Source organism: Ochotona curzoniae, unplaced genomic scaffold (assembly GCF_017591425.1).
Source record: "Ochotona curzoniae isolate NIBS_2020 unplaced genomic scaffold, NIBS_Ocur_1.0 contig_4612, whole genome shotgun sequence".
Lineage (NCBI taxonomy): Eukaryota > Metazoa > Chordata > Mammalia > Lagomorpha > Ochotonidae > Ochotona > Ochotona curzoniae.
The window spans coordinates 2,704,239-2,723,895 of NW_024466343.1; the positions used below are offsets into that span (position 1 = coordinate 2,704,239).

At 35.1% G+C, this 19,657-nt stretch overlaps 1 protein-coding gene across 2 annotated transcripts in view; it reads right to left on the bottom strand.

Moving 5' to 3' along the window:
- Positions 1–6,030: 6,030 nt before the first annotated feature.
- NEGR1 (neuronal growth regulator 1) overlaps positions 6,031–19,657 on the bottom strand; it is an 808,008-nt gene continuing 794,381 nt past the window's right edge. Inside the window, exon 7 of one of the 2 annotated variants that reach the window (XM_040987281.1) lies at positions 6,031–7,387. In XM_040987281.1, the coding sequence (XP_040843215.1) occupies positions 7,263–7,387 (125 nt within the window). In that variant the 3' untranslated portion in view covers positions 6,031–7,262. The remainder of the gene's footprint in view (positions 7,388–19,657) is intronic. The other variant, XM_040987282.1, reaches the window with a different exon arrangement.

Sequence of the window (19,657 nt, forward strand, 5' to 3'; positions counted from 1 at the left end):
GTGAGTATGTGTTGTTTCGTTCCAAAAAAAAAAAAAAAAAAAAGACATCAGCTTGAACTTGAAGCAGTTTAAAATCTGTTGCAACCATTTCCTAAGGAATATGTCATAAATGTGCTATTGACCACATTTTGCCAGGTTACTTGTCAAAGGTGTGGCCTAGAGATGTCAAGATGCAAGACAGCCAAAGCCCACATTGAGGAAACTACTTAGAAATCTATGGCTGTGTTCACTCAGTCCTGTTAGGTGATTTAGAACAATCAATGAATCTTTGTTTTTTTATGGCTATTTATAGTGTTTAAAGAGTATTTTAATCAATCTTTTTTAAGTGTGTCCACAAATTTTTTTTTCAGGAAATTTCATATGGTTGGAGTACTTGTTTAAGCACTATTCATAACTATAGGAGTTATGTGTGCTGGGGTTTAATGTAGAGCTTTCTGAATGTAAAGGTCAAAATTAATAAAAACATTCAAGGTTCCACCAAGGAACTTACCAATGCTTAAAATTCCACTTGAACAGAAGGAAAAAAACCACCTCCTTGAACATAAAAAGCTTTGAAAGCCTAATGAACCATGTTGCCTCCTGTAGTTTATAGCAATCAAAATTTGTGCTATGACTAGGCTTGTTAGCATTAAGTGGCAGCAGATCATTAAGCTTTTACTACAATTACTTACAACGGTTTGACCTTTGCCATTGTATTTGGTTGATGAAATGTTTTTATGTCAACCTTTCATTTTTTTCATATTTTTGTTGATGTAAAATGCCTTTTATACCATGAACTAAAATACCTCCCTTTAATTCTTTTAACAAGCATCCAAAATATAGTAATATTTGAATAATATACATTGTTATAAAAAGATAATTCTTGCTATAATTATTTATTTATCTTCCAACATGACATTGATCATCAAGATAAGGAAGAAAATGATAGTAATACAATGTTGAATGTTGAATAGTAGAGTTACAGATCATTTTTTTCCATCTGTAATGATGATTTCATCAAAGTCAAAATATTAACGATTCTTTTAACTGCTTTTAAAATGTTTATGCCTCATCATTTTAGCAATAATTATTTATGCTATAGTAGAAAACCAAACGGTATTTTAAACAAAACACTTCAGTTTACCTTCCAGTATATGGGACTTCCTTCTGTAACTTTCACAGCAGTAGGTGGTAGGTAAGTGATATGAAGCAAAAGTATTTCTTGTCTCTAGATATATAAACTAGAAAACTCTAGAAAAATAAACTCCATTGGATAAAGATTCAATGAAGTTTTCCTAAATCTAATTTTCTCTGCACAAACATTAAATTTAACATTTTAAGTCAGTAATATGTGTTTTCATTGGATTATTGTGTTTTCTGGTTGTAACATCTTATCAAATGTTTCATTAATATATTAATGTTTTTATTTTTGTAAGTGTATGAAGATCATGTTTTTCAAGCTAATGTGATTAGGATTTGTTTTATCTATATTTTGACAACAAATGTCACTCTGTTTCTTAGGATGAATATAGATTAATTTTTAAAAGTAGGATCTCCCTCTTGTTCAAGGGCCCCAGCACACACAATTAATGTTTGCATATACAATAACTCAAGGAACATAACTTGAGATTCGAATCAGTATTCTATTTGAAGTTATTATTATTATTTTTTACTGTGTATATTCTGATCTTCACTTATGGAAGCCTGAATGACTGTTTAAGTAGATAATTTCAAAATTAGCAAGTCTTTTGAAAAGCACATCCTATGATTATGATAAGATCCTCCATTTGGTGTGATGACTCCAAGCCAACCAAGGACAATATGAAAGTAGTTGCAGCATAAGTTCCATACCCCTGAAGTTTTCAATTAACTATAAATTTAGTGTTAAACCACATACCTTCTGTATGCATTGGAGAATGGAGATAGCATATGTGTGTGTGTGTGTGTGTGTGTGTGTGTGTGTTTGTACATGCTTACTCATCATATGTGTGTATATATATATATATAGTGTGTGTTTAAATAAAGTTATACATGCACATATACATATAGTCATTTGTGAAGTTATCTGATTGTATTCTTTTCCTGTTTCTGTGAAGGTTAAATAGGATTAGGAAGAAATTGAAATTTTTTTAATACATATTTGGTTCAGATCCACTACTGAGCAGCAGGATAATTTTGAATAACTGACTTAAAATTCCTGAATCTCATTTTCAGCATCACTATGTGACGATCACATTTTCTATTCTAAGTTACTTTAAAATGTTGTAATGTCAAAGTATTGATGTCCGCCAGAGTGCTTTGTTATTTAAAAATGTCAGGTGGTGGTGTTTGTGACCCCTCAAGAGTAACCGGCTACAACCTCTGACTGAGGCTGAGCACATTTCTTCATCACAAGGTACGGGGAGCATCTGTATTGCTCTTGTGTTGCCCACGGATGAAGATTTCAGGAAGAAGAATGAGAAAGGTCTCACTTGTTATTCTCTACAGGAAGCCTGGAAATTATTTGATTTTGTGCAAAGATTGTTCTACTTTCACCAAGTTTAGAATTATTACAAAACACACACGTGAAAGAGATACCATTATGCTTCTTGTGAAGTTTAGTAATACACTCACTTGTGGGTAAATTAAACTTCTCGGTCTCAAATGAAGCATTCTTGAAAATTTCTTCTTAAAATGTATTATATTATTGCCTGATGAGCTAAAGTAACCAAGTATTTTCTATCTAGACATGAATTTGAACTAGTTACATTTTTACTTACTATGTTCAGAGAGAAGTTAGCTCTTTTTTGTGTGCCATCTTTCCAGATCTTACATTTATTATATAAAAAGTTCTTCATAAAGGCCAAAGTGTGTGTTATGAAACAGAATATGTATGGCTTCAAAAATCATCTACACCAAAACAAATACCATTTAGCTCCATCTTCCATGGATTTTTTTGATGTTTCATCAGATTTCAAAGTAAATTAAATCAGAGCATGGATTTTTTTAAAAAATAATTTGTTGTTTTTTTAGATATACCACATTACTCCTGTTTACTTGTCTATGACCACTGTAAAGAGTCATAAACAAGTTTGGAAAAGAGAGTTTATGTCATTCTTTGGAGATGATCTTCCATTTGCTTATCACAGTATTCACAAACTATAGATTCTTAGTAAAATCACTTGGTGTGTTTGGGAAGAACACAAGGTGCTTTAAACAGTTGTATCTGAATGCCTTGAGCTAGATCATGCAGTTTCAGTTGTTTGATACTCAGCCGTCTTAGAAACTGGACTCTGCCTGTCTCCTCTAGGCATTTGGGTTTCCAATTACTTAACCTGTTAAGTTCATTGGGATTTTATTTCTGTTATGAATTCTCCTACATTTTATCAGGTAAAGGTTGTAAACACTTGATAATAAAACGTCCTCCCCAAATTTCTTTTTTTGTGTGTGTTACATGTTGTTTAGCTCATCGAACCTTTAAGAAATCAGCATTACAGTATAACATTACTGCAAGGAGCCATTAGAAAATATACTACCAAAATTTTCCACCTTCTATTGCTTTGGAGTATGGTAAAGTGAATGTGGCAGAAAATGAAAAAGGAAATGATGAAAAAAATGCTTAAGCTATTATTACTTTTTTTCTTTAACTGAATTTCAAAATGAGTCAAATACATACTTTAATTGATAAACTGACTTTATATTCACCTATTGGAAACAGTACAACATATTTTACATCAGATTATGAAATATGGATGTTTTACTAAAAGACAGGAAGAGCTTTCCCAGTCTTTAAAGTAAATACATATTCAAAGGATCTTAAGGCATACCATTTATTCATATTCATATCTATTGAAATACTGTACATCCACATACTTCAATAAATAGTTAAAAACCTGACCTTGTTTTAAATCATTTCTGGATTTCAAAAAACAATTTTTATTGAAAAGATTAAATAGGTAACTTTTGGCTGTGTCACAAAGCTAAAACACAATGGATAAATTAACAAATATGCAATAAATTTATTCAATATAAATGTTTGGCTTTGATAATTCAGCTTGTTAGTTTTCTGACTTCACGCATAGGGGTACTTATAAATATATTTTCAGAAATTACCTGGATAATTTCCTCAGTTCTCCAGTCTACTTTCTAGATATAGTTTAAATGTTATGATGAATAATTAATTTTTCAGTTAAACTTAACTAACCCCTGAAAAATGGTTTTAAGTTTGAAATTCTCTCTCTCAAATGTTCTAGGGCATTGGAAACACAAAATGATTATGGGGCAGTACTTTTTTATATAATTGCTGCATAATATGAATTTAATGGTATAACAGGACTTATGTTTCAAATGAGATTGTTCATTGTAAATCAGAATTAGGCCATTTGCAATTAATTAAGAATGCAAATGAATAAGTTAACTACCCCAATATTCTGATTTTTCACTTCCTCTTATTTTTTACCATCTTTCTTTTTTTCTTGCTTCTTTCTCCTTTCTTTTCTTTCTATCTTCCTTCCTTTTTTCTTTCTCTCTTTGCATTTCTTTTTCTTTTCTTTTTCTGCTCTTTTTCTACTGTTCTTTGTTTTTCTGTCTTCCTCTCTGTAAAGAAAATTAGGGGCAATCAAAGGAGTTCCACAAATGGAACTTGTGGAAAGTACAATTTGGAAATGAATAGTAAAAAAAAAAAAATTTAGACATAAAGAGATAAATCAAGTTTATAAAACTGGTATTCTGAAATTGCAACAATCTTGTACAGTCAGGACTGATAAAATGGAATAATTAGACACTTCTTATGTCCATAAATGCAAAATCACCTACTTGAACATTATATGCAATACATTCACACAAAAAAGCAAATACTGTAGCCTTATTTGAACAATATTGAACTCATAAATACTCATGATGTCACTGTCCAGGGGCCTAAGGACTAGGAATGCTGCTGTGATACAGGAAAACATAGTGAATACCTCCTCTATTAAAAATGTCACTTGAGAAAATCTCTTCTAACATAAAGGCAAATACATATAGCTACTGAGCTATGACTGTACTTCGGTCACATTCTATGGGAAAAACACCAGACTCCACAAATTCGGAATCATGACAACACTTTGAACTAATTATTTGGTTCATCCATAGTTTATACCTCAGTTTACCTCACATTTACCCTACAAACCTTACAAAGAGGAGGTATTTTTAACTCTAGGAAAAAGGTCACTGTATAATATGCATTCTTGATCTGTTTCCTTCTCCCAAACAATGGTACAGATGGTTAACACTTTTGTGGTAGCACCACTATTTCTAGTAAGTAGATTATTATGGAGTGTGCCACTTTAAAGCTGCAATACAAAACATAAAATATTTTGTAGTTTATACACCAAGTTCATAGAGGACATTTTAAAAAGCAAATAAATAATAATTTTAGATGACATATTTGTTTTAAAAACCCATTTAACATGTCATTCAAAATGTCATAAACTCATTACACACAGTAAATTTAATTGCATCATATTAATCTTATTGCCATTTTGTGGGAAGACTGAATATTTATATCCCTTCATTTAAGATTCATATTTTCTAATTAAAATAGATTTATGGTATACTTTGGGTCTAAATTTTACCTGAAAAAAGTTGCAGTTTTCAAATCATGCCTTCTGGGGCAAAATGAATATATCCAATCTTTGTAAAATTTATCATCTTGTATTTTATTAGTAATATCATTGCTTTGTTATGACTTTCAGAAAGGGAGCACTGATAGAAGTTTAAGTGTACCTATCCTTATCCCTTCATCAAGCCTGTGAAATGGAGTTCAAGACTCTGGTCTCTCTTTAGGAATGGATAAAGCCATCAAACTATGCCAGTAAGCTAATAACTAGAGTGACAATATTTTTATTCAAAAGTGTAATTTTCATTCTTTATAATTGAGATAACTTAATACTCATGGCATTTTAATACTTATTTTATCTTGAAATGTTCTCATCACCAACATCTTGTACTCATTTTGTCACAATTTATTTATCTCATGTTAAGATAAAGTAAAGCATGGTGATTTGGGGAAAATTTCACATTTCTAAGCTAAAATAGCTATAAGGATTTTGTTGAGGAGTTGGATATTTTAAGGATTGATCTGCTGCATTTCAATATAGAATACTTTTATAGGTGGTATTTTACAAATATAACCTGGATTCCAGACTATCAACTGAATAATGTTTTCAGAGAGAAAATATGCAAAATGCTCAAGTGCACAGGAGCACTATCTCTGTAACATTGACACAGAATCACATAAATTTTGAGTGCTTTTCAACTTACTTATAATAGGCAACAGAATTTTGGGTATTTTTTGACAAACCAGCTTAAATTTTGGTTCAGAGTAGTGAAAAGAAAGATGCTGTATTGCTATGCAATTCCTTGAGTGGACTGTGCTGTCATTTTATAATGAATTATTCCCCACAATAGATTTAATATTTATCTGCAACTAATCATTTGGTATGTTTAGTGTACCATGTTATTATGCTGTTTTTTTCATTACAAAAACTGGAGGAAAATCTTAAACATCACTGATAATGAAGGAAGAGATTTTAAGGTCCCAAGTGCCTTCCTTCTTCAGAAGTGTCATTTAACTTTGTCACTGCAGTTTATTTTTGCTTTCAAATTGTAATGTTTAGCAAAACAGAGAAAATATTACTTCATGAAGGCACACCCATGCTGAACTTATAGGAAATAGAAGCAGAGCTGCACAGCCAGTTATAGTACAAGGCTCATTCCTGAAACCTGAATATCATGCGAGCAGAAAAATCTAGATATGTGTTATATTTTGAAGAAATGATTTGAAGGCATTATTATTTGCTTTTTTATCAAAAAGGAAAAAAGTGCATCTTTGTAAATGTGGAGTGATTCTTACTGAAACAGGGAACTGAATGCTTGTATTGCAGCTTTAAGGAATCACATATTCACTGCAATATTCGGTTTTGTAAACTACAGCCTGCAACCTAGCAGACCATGACTGAATGCTTTTGAAAAGTCATAGATTACAAACATGAAATCACAATTAATATCCTCTAAAAGTAATTTCAGAGCTTTCACGTCTTAAAAAAAAAAGGACAATGTGTACTGCTTCACAAGGTAATGTAGCTAATCAAAAAAGAGTAGAATTAAAGTATTTACATAATGAGCAACTCCACAGAAGGCGATCATCCCCATGTAAGCACTGCTGATTATATCCCACGCTGCTTTTAACAAACTGTACCAGATTGGATCCAGCCATCAGCACTTTCAGAGAATCCTTAAAAGCCTTTTATGGGTCTTTAAATTTATTGTAGAATGGCATTCTTCAGGTAGAATATGCTGGTGAAAGAAGACAGTGTCAACACAAGGTACCAGCAGGAGAGAATAACATCAGCGCTTCCGGTAATTCCATACTGGGCTGTACTTGGAGCTGGAAAAGAAAAAAAAAAAAGGAGGAGATTAAATCAAAATCTAATGTGTGCCTTTCAGAAACTTGACAATCACAACAGGTAGTAGTGAAAGCATTGGCATTGGAGCCAGACTTTGGTTCTTGCCTGATTCTATTCCATGACAGTGTGCATCCTATTTGACTAAGTTATTTGAGCATCAGTTTTTCTCAAGGGCAAAATAGCAATACAAACGATGAAATTCACCTGGTAAGGTTGACATGCGACTTGAAAACAGAGCACGGTCACTGTGTCAAACATGTGCTAAGTGCTAAGAATCAGTCATTAACTTTATAGTACCTTTGATATAGATTGAAAATATTTGCTATTAATACACATTGTTCATTCACAAATATATTTGCATATCTTTTCTACCCTGTAAATACTGTGGTAAATATTGAAAATACAAAATTAAATGTCTCTTTACCAAGGTGTTTCTTGTTTGTGGGATGGGCAGGAAGATGTTCCAACAATGTAAGCCTGTCCTAAGAATATTAGAGTTGTATGTGCAAACTGCAGTGACACACACACAAAATGCCTGCGTTTTAATCTTAGGGAAGGGAAGAATGATGTAATGGTTTTGCTCTAAGGAATTGCTCATTTGGGTGGAGGAAGCAACATATTCAGAGAAAAGTGGAATGGAGAGAACTAACTCACTGAGCTGTAGGTTCTAAAATTCAGTCAGTCTTACTGTAGCAAGAAGTTTGAAATGTAAACTGGAGGGAATTGAAACTGGGACTCTAGGCACATTGAATGAGTTGGATTGCAATTCAGAAAGATTTCCATTCTTATATTGAAGGAGATTTTGAAGAATTTCAAGCAGTTGAATGTGTAATGACATTTATACATTAGAAAGATCAGACTTTTATGCATGGATAGGTCCAAGTGGGACTCAGCCTACATCACATTGAATTTTCACTGAATGCCTAAAGATTCATCAAGTTTAGGATATGTTTCTAGTCTACTGAGTGGATTCCAGTTCATTTCAAAGAGGTTAGCTGCCTCCAAGTATGTGAATTATATTTTGTTCCAAAAGTTGAATGATGTAGGTATACTCAGACTTACTCGTTCACCATAATAAAATAATAACAATAACAAATTCCACCAGCATACTTGTAACTACATTTTATTTTTGAAATTCAGAATTCATGCAGTTTTTTAGTGGAAATTGAATAATACAATAAAGAAACATGCTGTGTCATTCGTAAATCCATAACTCAAATCCAGGAGCGGTATTAATCATCCTGTGCTTCAATTGCCCCAGTTAGTTTTTAATGGATTTTTTTTTTTACAATTTACTACATTGCCATGTAACATGAAAAATAAATTGTAAGGTTTACATCTCTAAGAAATTAAAGGGATGACAGATGCATTGAGGCATAAATCAAGATGGCGGAATAGAATAAGGACACATTTAAACAGATGGAGAAACATTAGCCAGTGTGAAGCAGAGAGGGCACATTCCAGGAGATAGGAGAGGGCAGAAAGACAGCAGTGGGGCACCTGCAGACTGAAAGAAACAGGAAAGCAGCAGACAAAATGGTGAGTGTTGCAGTGACCAATAACCCAGTGGCATTCAGCCAGCAGTGGTAGCCAGAACTACCTGCAACAAAGTGGGATGGGACTTTTACCCGGAGCTCAGGAAAAAGAACTGCCTGTCCTGTTGGTCTGTTTAGTTTGACCAGGAGCAGCGACAGAACGGCAGGTCCCAGGTGGGCAGTACAGTAACAGGATAGATTTCACAGCCCAGTCCGCCCCCTAGAACCAAATCGGCACCATTTTGTATAAGAAAACAAAGGCTATGGGACAGGAATGTGCATGCACTGAGCTGGGAGTGAACTCATTTCTGGCTCAGTGAACTGCAAATGTGGCATCCTACAGGTTCCACCCAAGATAGGTCTGAGTAGCCCTCAGACCTGATAGCCAGCAGATCAAGAACTCTAGTAGTGGCACATCAGGTGCCATTTTGTGTAATGTGGAAAAACTTTAAGACTGCAGGGACGGAAGTGAGCTGTGAAGGTGCTAAATTGGGAGCAAACTCACTGAGCTCAGTGCATATAACAATACCAACTTTGATTTTCTTTTTCATTTCTTCAGTGACACAGCCATTTAATAGCATATTTAACTTCATGACATTTTTTAATTTCTTCTTATTTTTCCTGCTGTTGATTTTGCTTTGTGGCTTTTCATTTAAGGGCATGTACAGTAACTGTGTAATGGAGACTAGCATATCCAGATACGAAGATACAATGCAGTCTGCATCTCTACTTTCAGATCAAACATGGACTCCCAATGAAACTGTTAGCCATATCTTGATAATAGGATGCTGACTCTGCATTTGTCCATGCCTGCAATCCATGTTGGGCACCAACTGTCCCGTCCAGCAGGACAGTCAACGAGGGTCGCAACCAACCTAGGAGAGAATGAAGGGACAACAGACACGAAGAATGGACAGCAAGACAATATGTCTGATCAAGCTGTCAGTTTATTGATTTCAATTGAGGGTTTTATATTCTTCAGTAACTAAGGCTCAGGGAGGAAAGGAGAAACTGGGACACAAGCCATGGTCTCAAGACAGATTGTTCTTGAGCAGCCACCATATCAACAACAGTAACCAACATACCAACAATAGTGTAGGTAACCAGCAACAGGATGTCGGCAGGTACAGCATAAATCACATTCTGAAACAGTTGCTAGAAACAATTGAAGCTAAGCATGTGATTAGTTTCATAAGCTCTTCCCAAGCATCTAGCCAGCCATGGGTTTTCCATTGGCCCATAGTTCTATATTCAAAATGGCTTCAGTGTGGCTATAGTACATGGCTCCTGACATTTCCCCAGTTATTATAAGCCTAAACTTTTAGAAATGAAAATATTGTCTTTGCTAGTATTTTGCTGGTTCCCTCCCTCCTTACTTTTGGGCTTATTAGTACCTTATTTTAACATTTATGTGTCAGACTAATGGCATTTTTACAAAGAAGATATATTACTAGGCAGATTATATAGTAGGAGAACATATACTGAATTATAAAGCATCATCCTTCTGCAACAAAAAAATGTGAGGGATTGTCTGTTAAAGCAGAGAGTCAAGTCTGCTGTGACTATTTTACAATGGTTTTAGTTGCCTGTGTATATTATAATGCTATTCATCCCAGGTAAAATCAGAAGGAATAAATTAAGCAATCAGCAAGTGACCGGAGATGTTGTTGGACTACATGAAGGCTTTATTTCTTTACTTTTTTTTAAATAAAAGATTCATTTATTTTTATTGGAAAGGGAGATATACAGAGAGGAGAAGAGACAGAGAGGAAGATGTTCTGTCCCATGGTTCACTCTCCAAGTGACCGCAGCAGCTGGAGCTGAGCCAATCCAAAGCCAGGAGCCAGGAGCTCTTCTGGGTCTCCCACATACGTGCATGTTCCAAGGCTCTGGGCCATCCTTGACTGCTTTCCCAGGCCACAAGCAGGGAGCTGGATGGGAAGCAGGGCCGCCAGTATTAGAACCAGCAACCATATGGGATGCCGGCACATGCAAGGCAAGAACTTTAACCACTACACTATCGCACTGGGCCCTACAGGGAAATTTTTGGTTTTCTTTATCACAAGCTATTAAATTGGGTTTTTAAAAATTAATTATTTATAAATAAGAGGATAAAGAAAATAGAAGAGCTTAAATTTAGAAAAAGAAAATGAAAAAGGAAAGGGAAGAAGAAAGCAGAGGTGCAAAGAATTTAAACAAAAATATTGGGGCAGCCTCCCGCCTACCAGTTAAGTTGCTGGATGGGATGTCTGCAAGTCACACTGGAGTGCCAGGAATTCAAGTTCAGGCTCTCTTTTCACTTCCAGCTTCCTGATAGAAGCCCAAAGTAGCAACTTAAGTTGCTTAAGTAATTGAGCTCCTGACTACCCATCTAGACCAGGTTTGAGGGTCTGGTTTCTGAATTTTTGAGTAATAAATTTGATGGATTTGTATTTAAACACTTATTTAAGAAAAAAAAAGAGGAATATGATGGAGACTGGTTTAATATGATTCACAGATCAGAATTTTAAAATAGTTAGTTGTTACTCTTCCTAGGTTTTTACAAACTTGAGGCATTCAGGTTTTTAGTGTAACATTGTATGCAATATACAAACTATGAGCCAGATGAGAGTGGTTCAAAAAAATTTTTTTTTAAGATTTAGTTATTTTTATTGGAAAATCCAATGATTTACAGAGAGGAGGAGAGACAGAGCAGAAGATCTTCCTTCCGCTGAATCACTCTTCAGGTGGCCTCAACCTCCAGAGCTGAGCCTATCCGAATCCAGGAGTCAGGAGCTTCTTCCAGGTCTCCCATGCAGGTGCAAGTTCCCAGCACCCACGAGGGATCCCAGAGCATGCATGGAAGGATTTGAGCCACTAGGCTGTTGTGCCGGGCCTGAAAGATACAGATTTCAACTCTGCCTTTTTTAATGGACAACCTTTGGCACATTTCTTGATTTTACTTTCAAAGCTTATAAGTTAGCTTACAATGTTAATTCACTGAGCTTTGTGGTGGCACAAAAGTTACCATGAAGATTTGGTGTGTTGACACAGGTAACTCAGTACAAAACCTAACAAGCAAGAGCTCTCTCTATTGTTTTATATGCATTTCTCATTTGGTTGCTCATTGAAGAAATGTAGATTGAGCCAAAAATATACCTTAATGTAGTCTTAATGGCAATATAGAAACAGACTTTGTCCCCAAAGAGCATTTTGTTTTAGCAGAAGCTTCTCTCCACAAGTTGCCACAGTTGACTTCATATTTAATCAATATGCAGGTAAGTTAACACTTTTCTTGGCTTACAAAATGTCTCCAAATTTATCTCACAAAAATATTAACATCATGTTATTGGTCCCCTTGGGAATGTCCTTGTTAAATGACTTATTGTACACAATTGGCATTTAAGGAGTGGTTTCATGATGGATCTAATTCTGAGTTTGGGTTGGCAGATCTTTCTGAGGTATACAACAGAAATGCTGAGATTAGTTGCAGAATACAGTTCTTATGAATCTTTCCAGTTGTCAACAGGAAGATCCAATCTGGGTTTTAATACATATATTATATTTGCCTAATTATGATTATCACTTCCAATTACTTACAGCTGTTGCATATTATTTTTGGTCTTGGCATTTTCCCCCTATATTGCTCCAGTTTTTATTTTTAGTGAAGCATATTTCACATAACTGAAATATTTAATTTGGTATAATAATTACTTCCATAGTCAATTTTCTTAAATTCATTCATCATTAAACAAGACTAAATCACGTGATATGTATATGTATTTTATATATTTTATTTATATGTGTGTTACATATTATATTTGGATATTATGTTATAAATGTTATATATAGGAATCATATTAAGATTCCTGTCACAAACAAAGTTTAATGCAAACTTCAACAGCTCTAATTCCATAAGACAAAACTGGCCTCAAGTTGCGTGATTGTAAGAAAGCTTACCCACTAACAGGAAGTGAATGATTTATATCTAAATTGTTTCATACAAAATAGAAAAAAATTAATTGATTGGAAAACCATGCACTGTCACTGATTAAATCCAGCAGAAAATGTGGCCCTATTTCATTAGACACTATGAGTGCGAACAAGACAGTTTAGGGCCTGGCGTGATGGCCTAGCGGTTAAATTCTTCACCTTGAAAGTGTGTGGATTCCATATGGGCACGATTCTAATCCCAGTGTCCCCGCTTTCCATCCAGCTCCGTGCTCGTGGCCTGGGAAAGCAGTCGAGGATGGTCCAAGTGTTTAGGATCCTGCACCCACATGGGAGACCCAGAAGAAGTTCCTGGCTCCTGGCTTCAGATCGGTGCAGCTCTGGCTGTTGTGATCACTTGGGGAGTGAATCATTAGATGGAAGACCTTCCTCTCTGTCTCTCCTCTCTGTATGTAAATCAGACTTTGCAATAAAAATAAGTAAATTTTTTAATAAGACAGTTTAGACCTCTCTTACTTGTTACCTCATTTACAAATTCATCAGGTGCAAGAGATGTGCAGAAGCTCAGATTACACCTCACTTTATTTCTCAGATATTTTATATAACACTAGGTGAAGGTTAGGGTAAGCAGAAAGCAGGAGAGCTGCAGCCGGAACATATTTGTGACTGGATGTAGAACTTCTGATTGTGGTGTCTGGAATAATCATCCAGGCACAAGTGATAACTTCTTTACCGTTTCCAGGGGTCTAAATTGCAAGGTAGGATGTATTGCATTATAGATACAGTATACCAATCCCTGTGTTTTCATACGTTGACATCTGTGCCCAGTGATATCCAGTTGGAGGATTTGATTTGTGTACTATTGCTTGTATTGTTTAAAATTTTTATTTTTCTTGAATCAGTTCATAGGCTCAGATTTCTCCTTCCACACACTTCCCCATTTACTTTCCAACTGATGTTTTCTCCTACCTATGTTATTATAACAGTCACAAGTTTAACGCTTTGCTATTTAAGTGTATCATGACATTCTAGATAGGCAATGGTAGATAGTCCAGCATGCTGTTTTCCAAATATATTAGTTTCACTGGAAGTCCATATTTTGTTCAGAAATTGAGATGCATACTGCAATGTATCTTCACTTCTCATTATGCTAGTCTCCATTATACTGTTCCTCTAGGTGATATACGTATATACATGGTTATCTACATATATGCTGATCTTGTATTTTGCATGCAAGTTGCCTTATTTCACTAAGCATAATGTTTTCTAGTTGGGGCCATTTTGTTCCAAATGGTAAAATTTAATTCTTTTTTTTTAATAACTAAGTAGTATTCCATAGAGTAGATGTACCATTGTTTCTTTATCCATTCTTTTTCCTATAGGCATCTGGGTTGTTTCCATGTCTGCTATTGTACACTGTGTTGTTATAAATATAGGATTCCAGGTAAATTTCTCATATGCAGATTTCATTTCCTTTGGCTATATTTCCAGAAGTTGGTTAGCTGGGTCATAAAGTAGATTGATTTTTAGTTGTCTTGGCACTTTTCATACTAACTTTCATAGCAGCTGTACTAGCTTACACTCCCACCAAGAATGAAGCATGGTATCTTTCTCCTCACATTCATGCCAGCAGGTACTGTTAGTAGAGTTCTAAATGTAGGTTGATCTCATTGGAGTTAAGTGGAATCTCCATGTGGTTTTTAATTTGTATTTTCCTAACAGCTGGATAATCTGAGCATTTTTCCGTATGTCTATTAGCCATTTGAACTTGTTCTTTTGAAAAATGGCTTGTTCATTATCTTTGCCGTTTCTTCACAGGGTTGTTTGTTTTTATTTTGTTGAGTTCCTGAAGCTCTTTGTAAATCCTGGATATTAGTCTCCTCTCTTTTGTGTAGTGTGCAAACATTGTCTCCCATTCTGTTGATTGCTTCTTCACTTTGTTGTTGATTATTTGGAATTCCTGTGCTGTGCAGAAGCTTCATCGTTTGATATATTTCCATTTGTTTATTTTTGGCTTTGGCTGTGATTTTAAAGACTTTTCTAAGAAGTCTATATTAATATGCATATCTTGCTGAGTATTACTGGAATCTTCTTTTCATGAACTTGGGTTGAGCAACTATGTTATTTGGGTATTTCTCAGGCCAAGTAGTGCTAACAATGAGTAGATTTTCAGTTTGTTTCTTTACTCAACATACTTTTAGACAGTCATTCACATTCTTGGGAAAGCAGAGAAATAAACACCCCACCCTCCACTTTTCTCAGTCTGGCAGAGTAAGGAACATGGTCACCCCTCCTTGTATGAATGTGAATTTTGGAAAATGATTAAATGCAAATTGACCTTCTCTTTCGTTTTCTGTAGAAGTACTTTTGTTACTAGGTGCTCATAAGTATCCTTTGTTTAAACAAACAGCTTATAGTCATGGAAAATCTGAATTTTTAGATACTTACTCTAACATTCTAGATTCTTGAGTTTTCTAATTTGATCAAACTGAAATGATTTGCCTGTAAGAAATGTCAACATCTTTGAACGACTGAGTTTCACAAGCATAAAAATATACAGCAATGATTTTATAAAAAGTCTGTTTTGTTGTAGAAACACTGGGGGAATAGATAAGTTTATGACACCATTCATTTCTCTTTCCAAATAGTGGAATTTCCCTAAGCTATATACCCTTGAATCTCATTCTACTTGGTAATAGCCATTTTGCCCAAGTCTGTAGTATATCATCCTGTCTACCCAGTGCTAAGTAAATTAGGAATTGTAAACATATGTTTGTCTCTGTTATTACTTATATTCATAAGTCTGAATACAAACATAGTATTTATGCATAAACAGCCAGATAAAATTCTCTAAAACTATTACTGGTGATCTGAGATAAGGATAATAAGAAAGAAATCACCAATAGAAACAAGTTCTTCTGCCTTTTCATGTTCCTTTATTTACTGAAAGGAAGTCTCGAAGCTCGAATTATTCATCAATGCCTCCTAAATGTGTTATTTGTTCATTCTGTTTCTAGAAAACCAGATACAATGTGCATGAATATGCAGTAGCTTTGGGCATGGTTTTGCCAATTCTGATTATTATGTATAACACTAAATGATTTTAAGGTTTGGCATGATGTGTTCTTTATCCCGGGTGGGTTTGCCAACAGGTATGTGTTCTTACATGTATAGAATTGTGATTGTGCATGTACATGCGCCCGTATGTATTTTAAGATCTGTAATTGTGTAAAGTAAACATAAGATATAATAAAAGTTATCTTTGCTACAAAAATTTTAGTTTGGATCCTTAAGGCATCTTGTTGCTGAAAAAAGAAGGCTTCACAGAAATAAAAATAGAAACCCAGCTGCATTCTTAAGGTCACTAATAATCACTGCCATCAGCTGGATCTTCACTGTGACAAGGGTCGTGTGGTGAAAAATGGGAAAAATTGCAAACTAGCAAACATTTTCTTGAAAGATTATACACTTTTTAAGGTTCTATATACATTGCTGCATGAGTGTGAAATTATTTACATATTAATATAACATGTCCAACATTAGAACTTTAATAATCATAATATCTTATTTATTGAATTTTATTTTTTTTGTATCTGTGTTAGGAAGGTTATTCTAATAAGCTTATTTTCTGTTTTCCCATAAGATTGTTCTCTCATCATGAAAGATAAAAAATTCTATGTTTTGATAATCTTGTCCATTTTTTGGAATATTATAGATGCCTATGCAACTTTTTTTCAGTTTCAATGATTTTCCGACCCTGTAGTCAGATTTACTGAAATTGTTTCAATGTCTAGGCTCTCAATTTTCAGTGACTTTTTCATTATTATCATTACAATTTGACCATCTGTAAATCCTTTATAAAATCCAAATAAATTTTTTTGTGGAATTCAAAACTTTCTATACACTGCTCAAGTTGCTTTCCCACCCTGCCACACTGATACTTTTTGCAATATGAAAAGGAAGTGTTTCCAAGCTGGATGCATAATCCTGTCTTTTGACAAACTTGTGTACTTGCCCACAGTCTCCCTTCCTCTGGGATGAGTTTTTATGTTTCTGTTCATAGCAGTAGCACCTGTTTGGGGGAACAGTGCAGTAGTAAATCTGGTTAATCCTCAGCCTGTAGCATCAGCATCCCATATGGGTGCCCAGCTGTTTCACTTCTGATCCATTCCCTGATTATGGCTTGGGAAGGCACTGGAGTATTGTTTAAAGACTCCTGCACCCACATAGCAGAACCAGAGAGTTCTAGCTCCTAACTTCAAATCATATCATCTCTAACTGTTGCAGCTATTTGGGGAGAGAACCAGTGGGTGGAAGAGCATCCTCTGTTTCTCCTTCTCTTTGGAAATCTGCCATTCCAATAAAAAATAAATAAAAGGAATAATATTCATCTTTCAAGGTCTGAATTAGTTGCAACATGCTCACTAAATCAGAACATAGCAGCACTATAAAAGTGTGTTTGGGGTCATCTGGGACAACCTTGACATTTTACAGATGAAGAAATGAAGTTATTATAAATAGAGTGATTTGTTTACCTTAGATGCAAAGCACAGTTCAGGTATGCTATTATCAAACTGTTTCCCTGAATTATTGCATAAATGCAGTTAAAACTAGTCTTTCTCCTTCCTCCCACAGGCACTTACTTATACCTATGCTTTACCACATTCGTGCACATTGTCAATAGAATCTAAGTTTTACAAAAGCAAGGATTACATTTTATTTACTTGAGTAAATCCACATTTAGTCAAGTAACAGACCCTATCAGTGTACTCATATAGAGAACCACAGTTAGACACGTTATTGTACTTTCTACTTTGTAATGAAATTTGACTGTAAAGCTCAGGATCAGCAAAGCGATACTACAGTACAACCAAGAATTCAGGACTTAACAACCACCATTGTATCCTTTAATTCCCTGGATTTTCAGCCTATTTCTTTTTCTTGGAATCGGTGTCCTCCATTTGCTCCCAGTTCTCCAGCCTCTATATGATATGCTTCTGCTTTTCCTTAAGAACATAGTTCATGGTTATCTCTGTAATAACACTTTACCTGTCCATTACTTGTTCTATCCCTTGAGGCCCTACTGCAATGCAAAGTCAACTGTCCTGGCTGACTGACTTGGCTTTCCTTACATGCCCTTCCTCTCCTAGACTGTGACTTGCTAAAGGGCAGGCATATCATCATTTTAAAAATATTCCTTTCTTCTCTTATGTCTTCCCCAGCGGCTAGCATAGTGACTGCATATAATAAGGGCTTAATAAATAACTGCTCTTTTTATCTCCACACGAGATAAATTTGCAAAATATACTTGTTTCACACTTCTTTTATGTCTTGCCTTACATCCTCTCATTACCTTTTTACTTTGACAGTTGCTATGACAACTGGCTGTGTGCAGGGCAAACAATTCTGAAGTGCGTTCCACATGGCTCTTCAGAGGGACCCCAGTAGGACAGAGCCCAGTTACCCACAGCAGGAGCCAGATTCACAGCACATTCTCGAACTGGCTTGTCTTTTCGTCTCTATTTTACTAGTTCTACTTCCCTACAAGTGTTGAAAATTCTTTCAAAATAATCACTACAAGGAAGCCCAGACAAAGACAATACTCTTGCATGAATAAAGGAAAAATAATTGATTATGAATCCTATGTCCAGGGCAAATTCATATCCTACAAAAGTGAATGGTACATTACATATAGCAGCGGTACAATAAGCTAATTTTGAATAAATACAAAACTAAAAGTAAACAATTATCCAACTCCTCTGCTACTAGCTTCCCTGCTTCATTATAATTTTCTCAATTGCTTCACTTTTATGAGCTCTTCATTAATTATACTGTTAGCAGGCACATACTCTTAATAAAAAAAAAAGGAGGTCTTAAAACCTTAATTAAATCTAGCATTTTTTTCTCATAGATTTTATTTCAAAAATATCACCCACTGTTTTATACAATCATCACTTTAGTTTTTGCTATGCCAGCAAGATTGGCTAATGAAAGTTCTCTCTCTTACTGTATTTCTTAAATATGTAATGGCATTCATGTTTCTTATGTTTTTTTGCTATGATTTGAGCTATAATATATATATTTTTTTGCTGCAACCCTAAACTATTCTTTCTTCAAGGCTCATTGTCTGAGGTTATCTAACTTATAAGACATGAAAATAGGACAGTCAATTGAATTTGGGGATATATATACAAATATCAGATGTTGGGGCACTCCAATCCACAGAAGTCAGAACAAGGTGAAAATAAAAGAGATGAATTAATTTCTCCAATAGTGAGTTCAAGACTGACAATATTTTACAATCTGAATTAATTAATTTCTAAGACTACTTTGTAAAGTTTTAAAAAATGGGATTAATAGGGCCCGGCGCGGTGGCGCAAGTGGTTAAGTCCTCGCCTTGCACGCCAGGGATCCCATATGGGCACCGGTTCTAATCCCGGCAGCCCCGCTTCCCTTCCAGCTCCCTGCCTGTGGCCCGGGAAAGCAGTCGAGGACAGCCCAAAGCTTTGGGACCCTGCACCCGCGTGGGAGACCCGGAAGAAGCTCCTGGCTTCGGATCGGCATAGTATCAGCCGTTGCGACTCACTTGGGGAGTGAATCGTTGGACGGAAGATCTTCCTCTCTGTCTCTCCTCTCTGTATATCCGCCTTTCCAATAAAAAAGAATAAAAATAAATCTTTAAAAAAATGGGATTAATAAACTGCTAATATTTTCTTCATGTACCAGTCAATTATAGTTAAAACAAAGGAGTAGGAAATGCTTTAAATATCTCACCCAAACAATTTG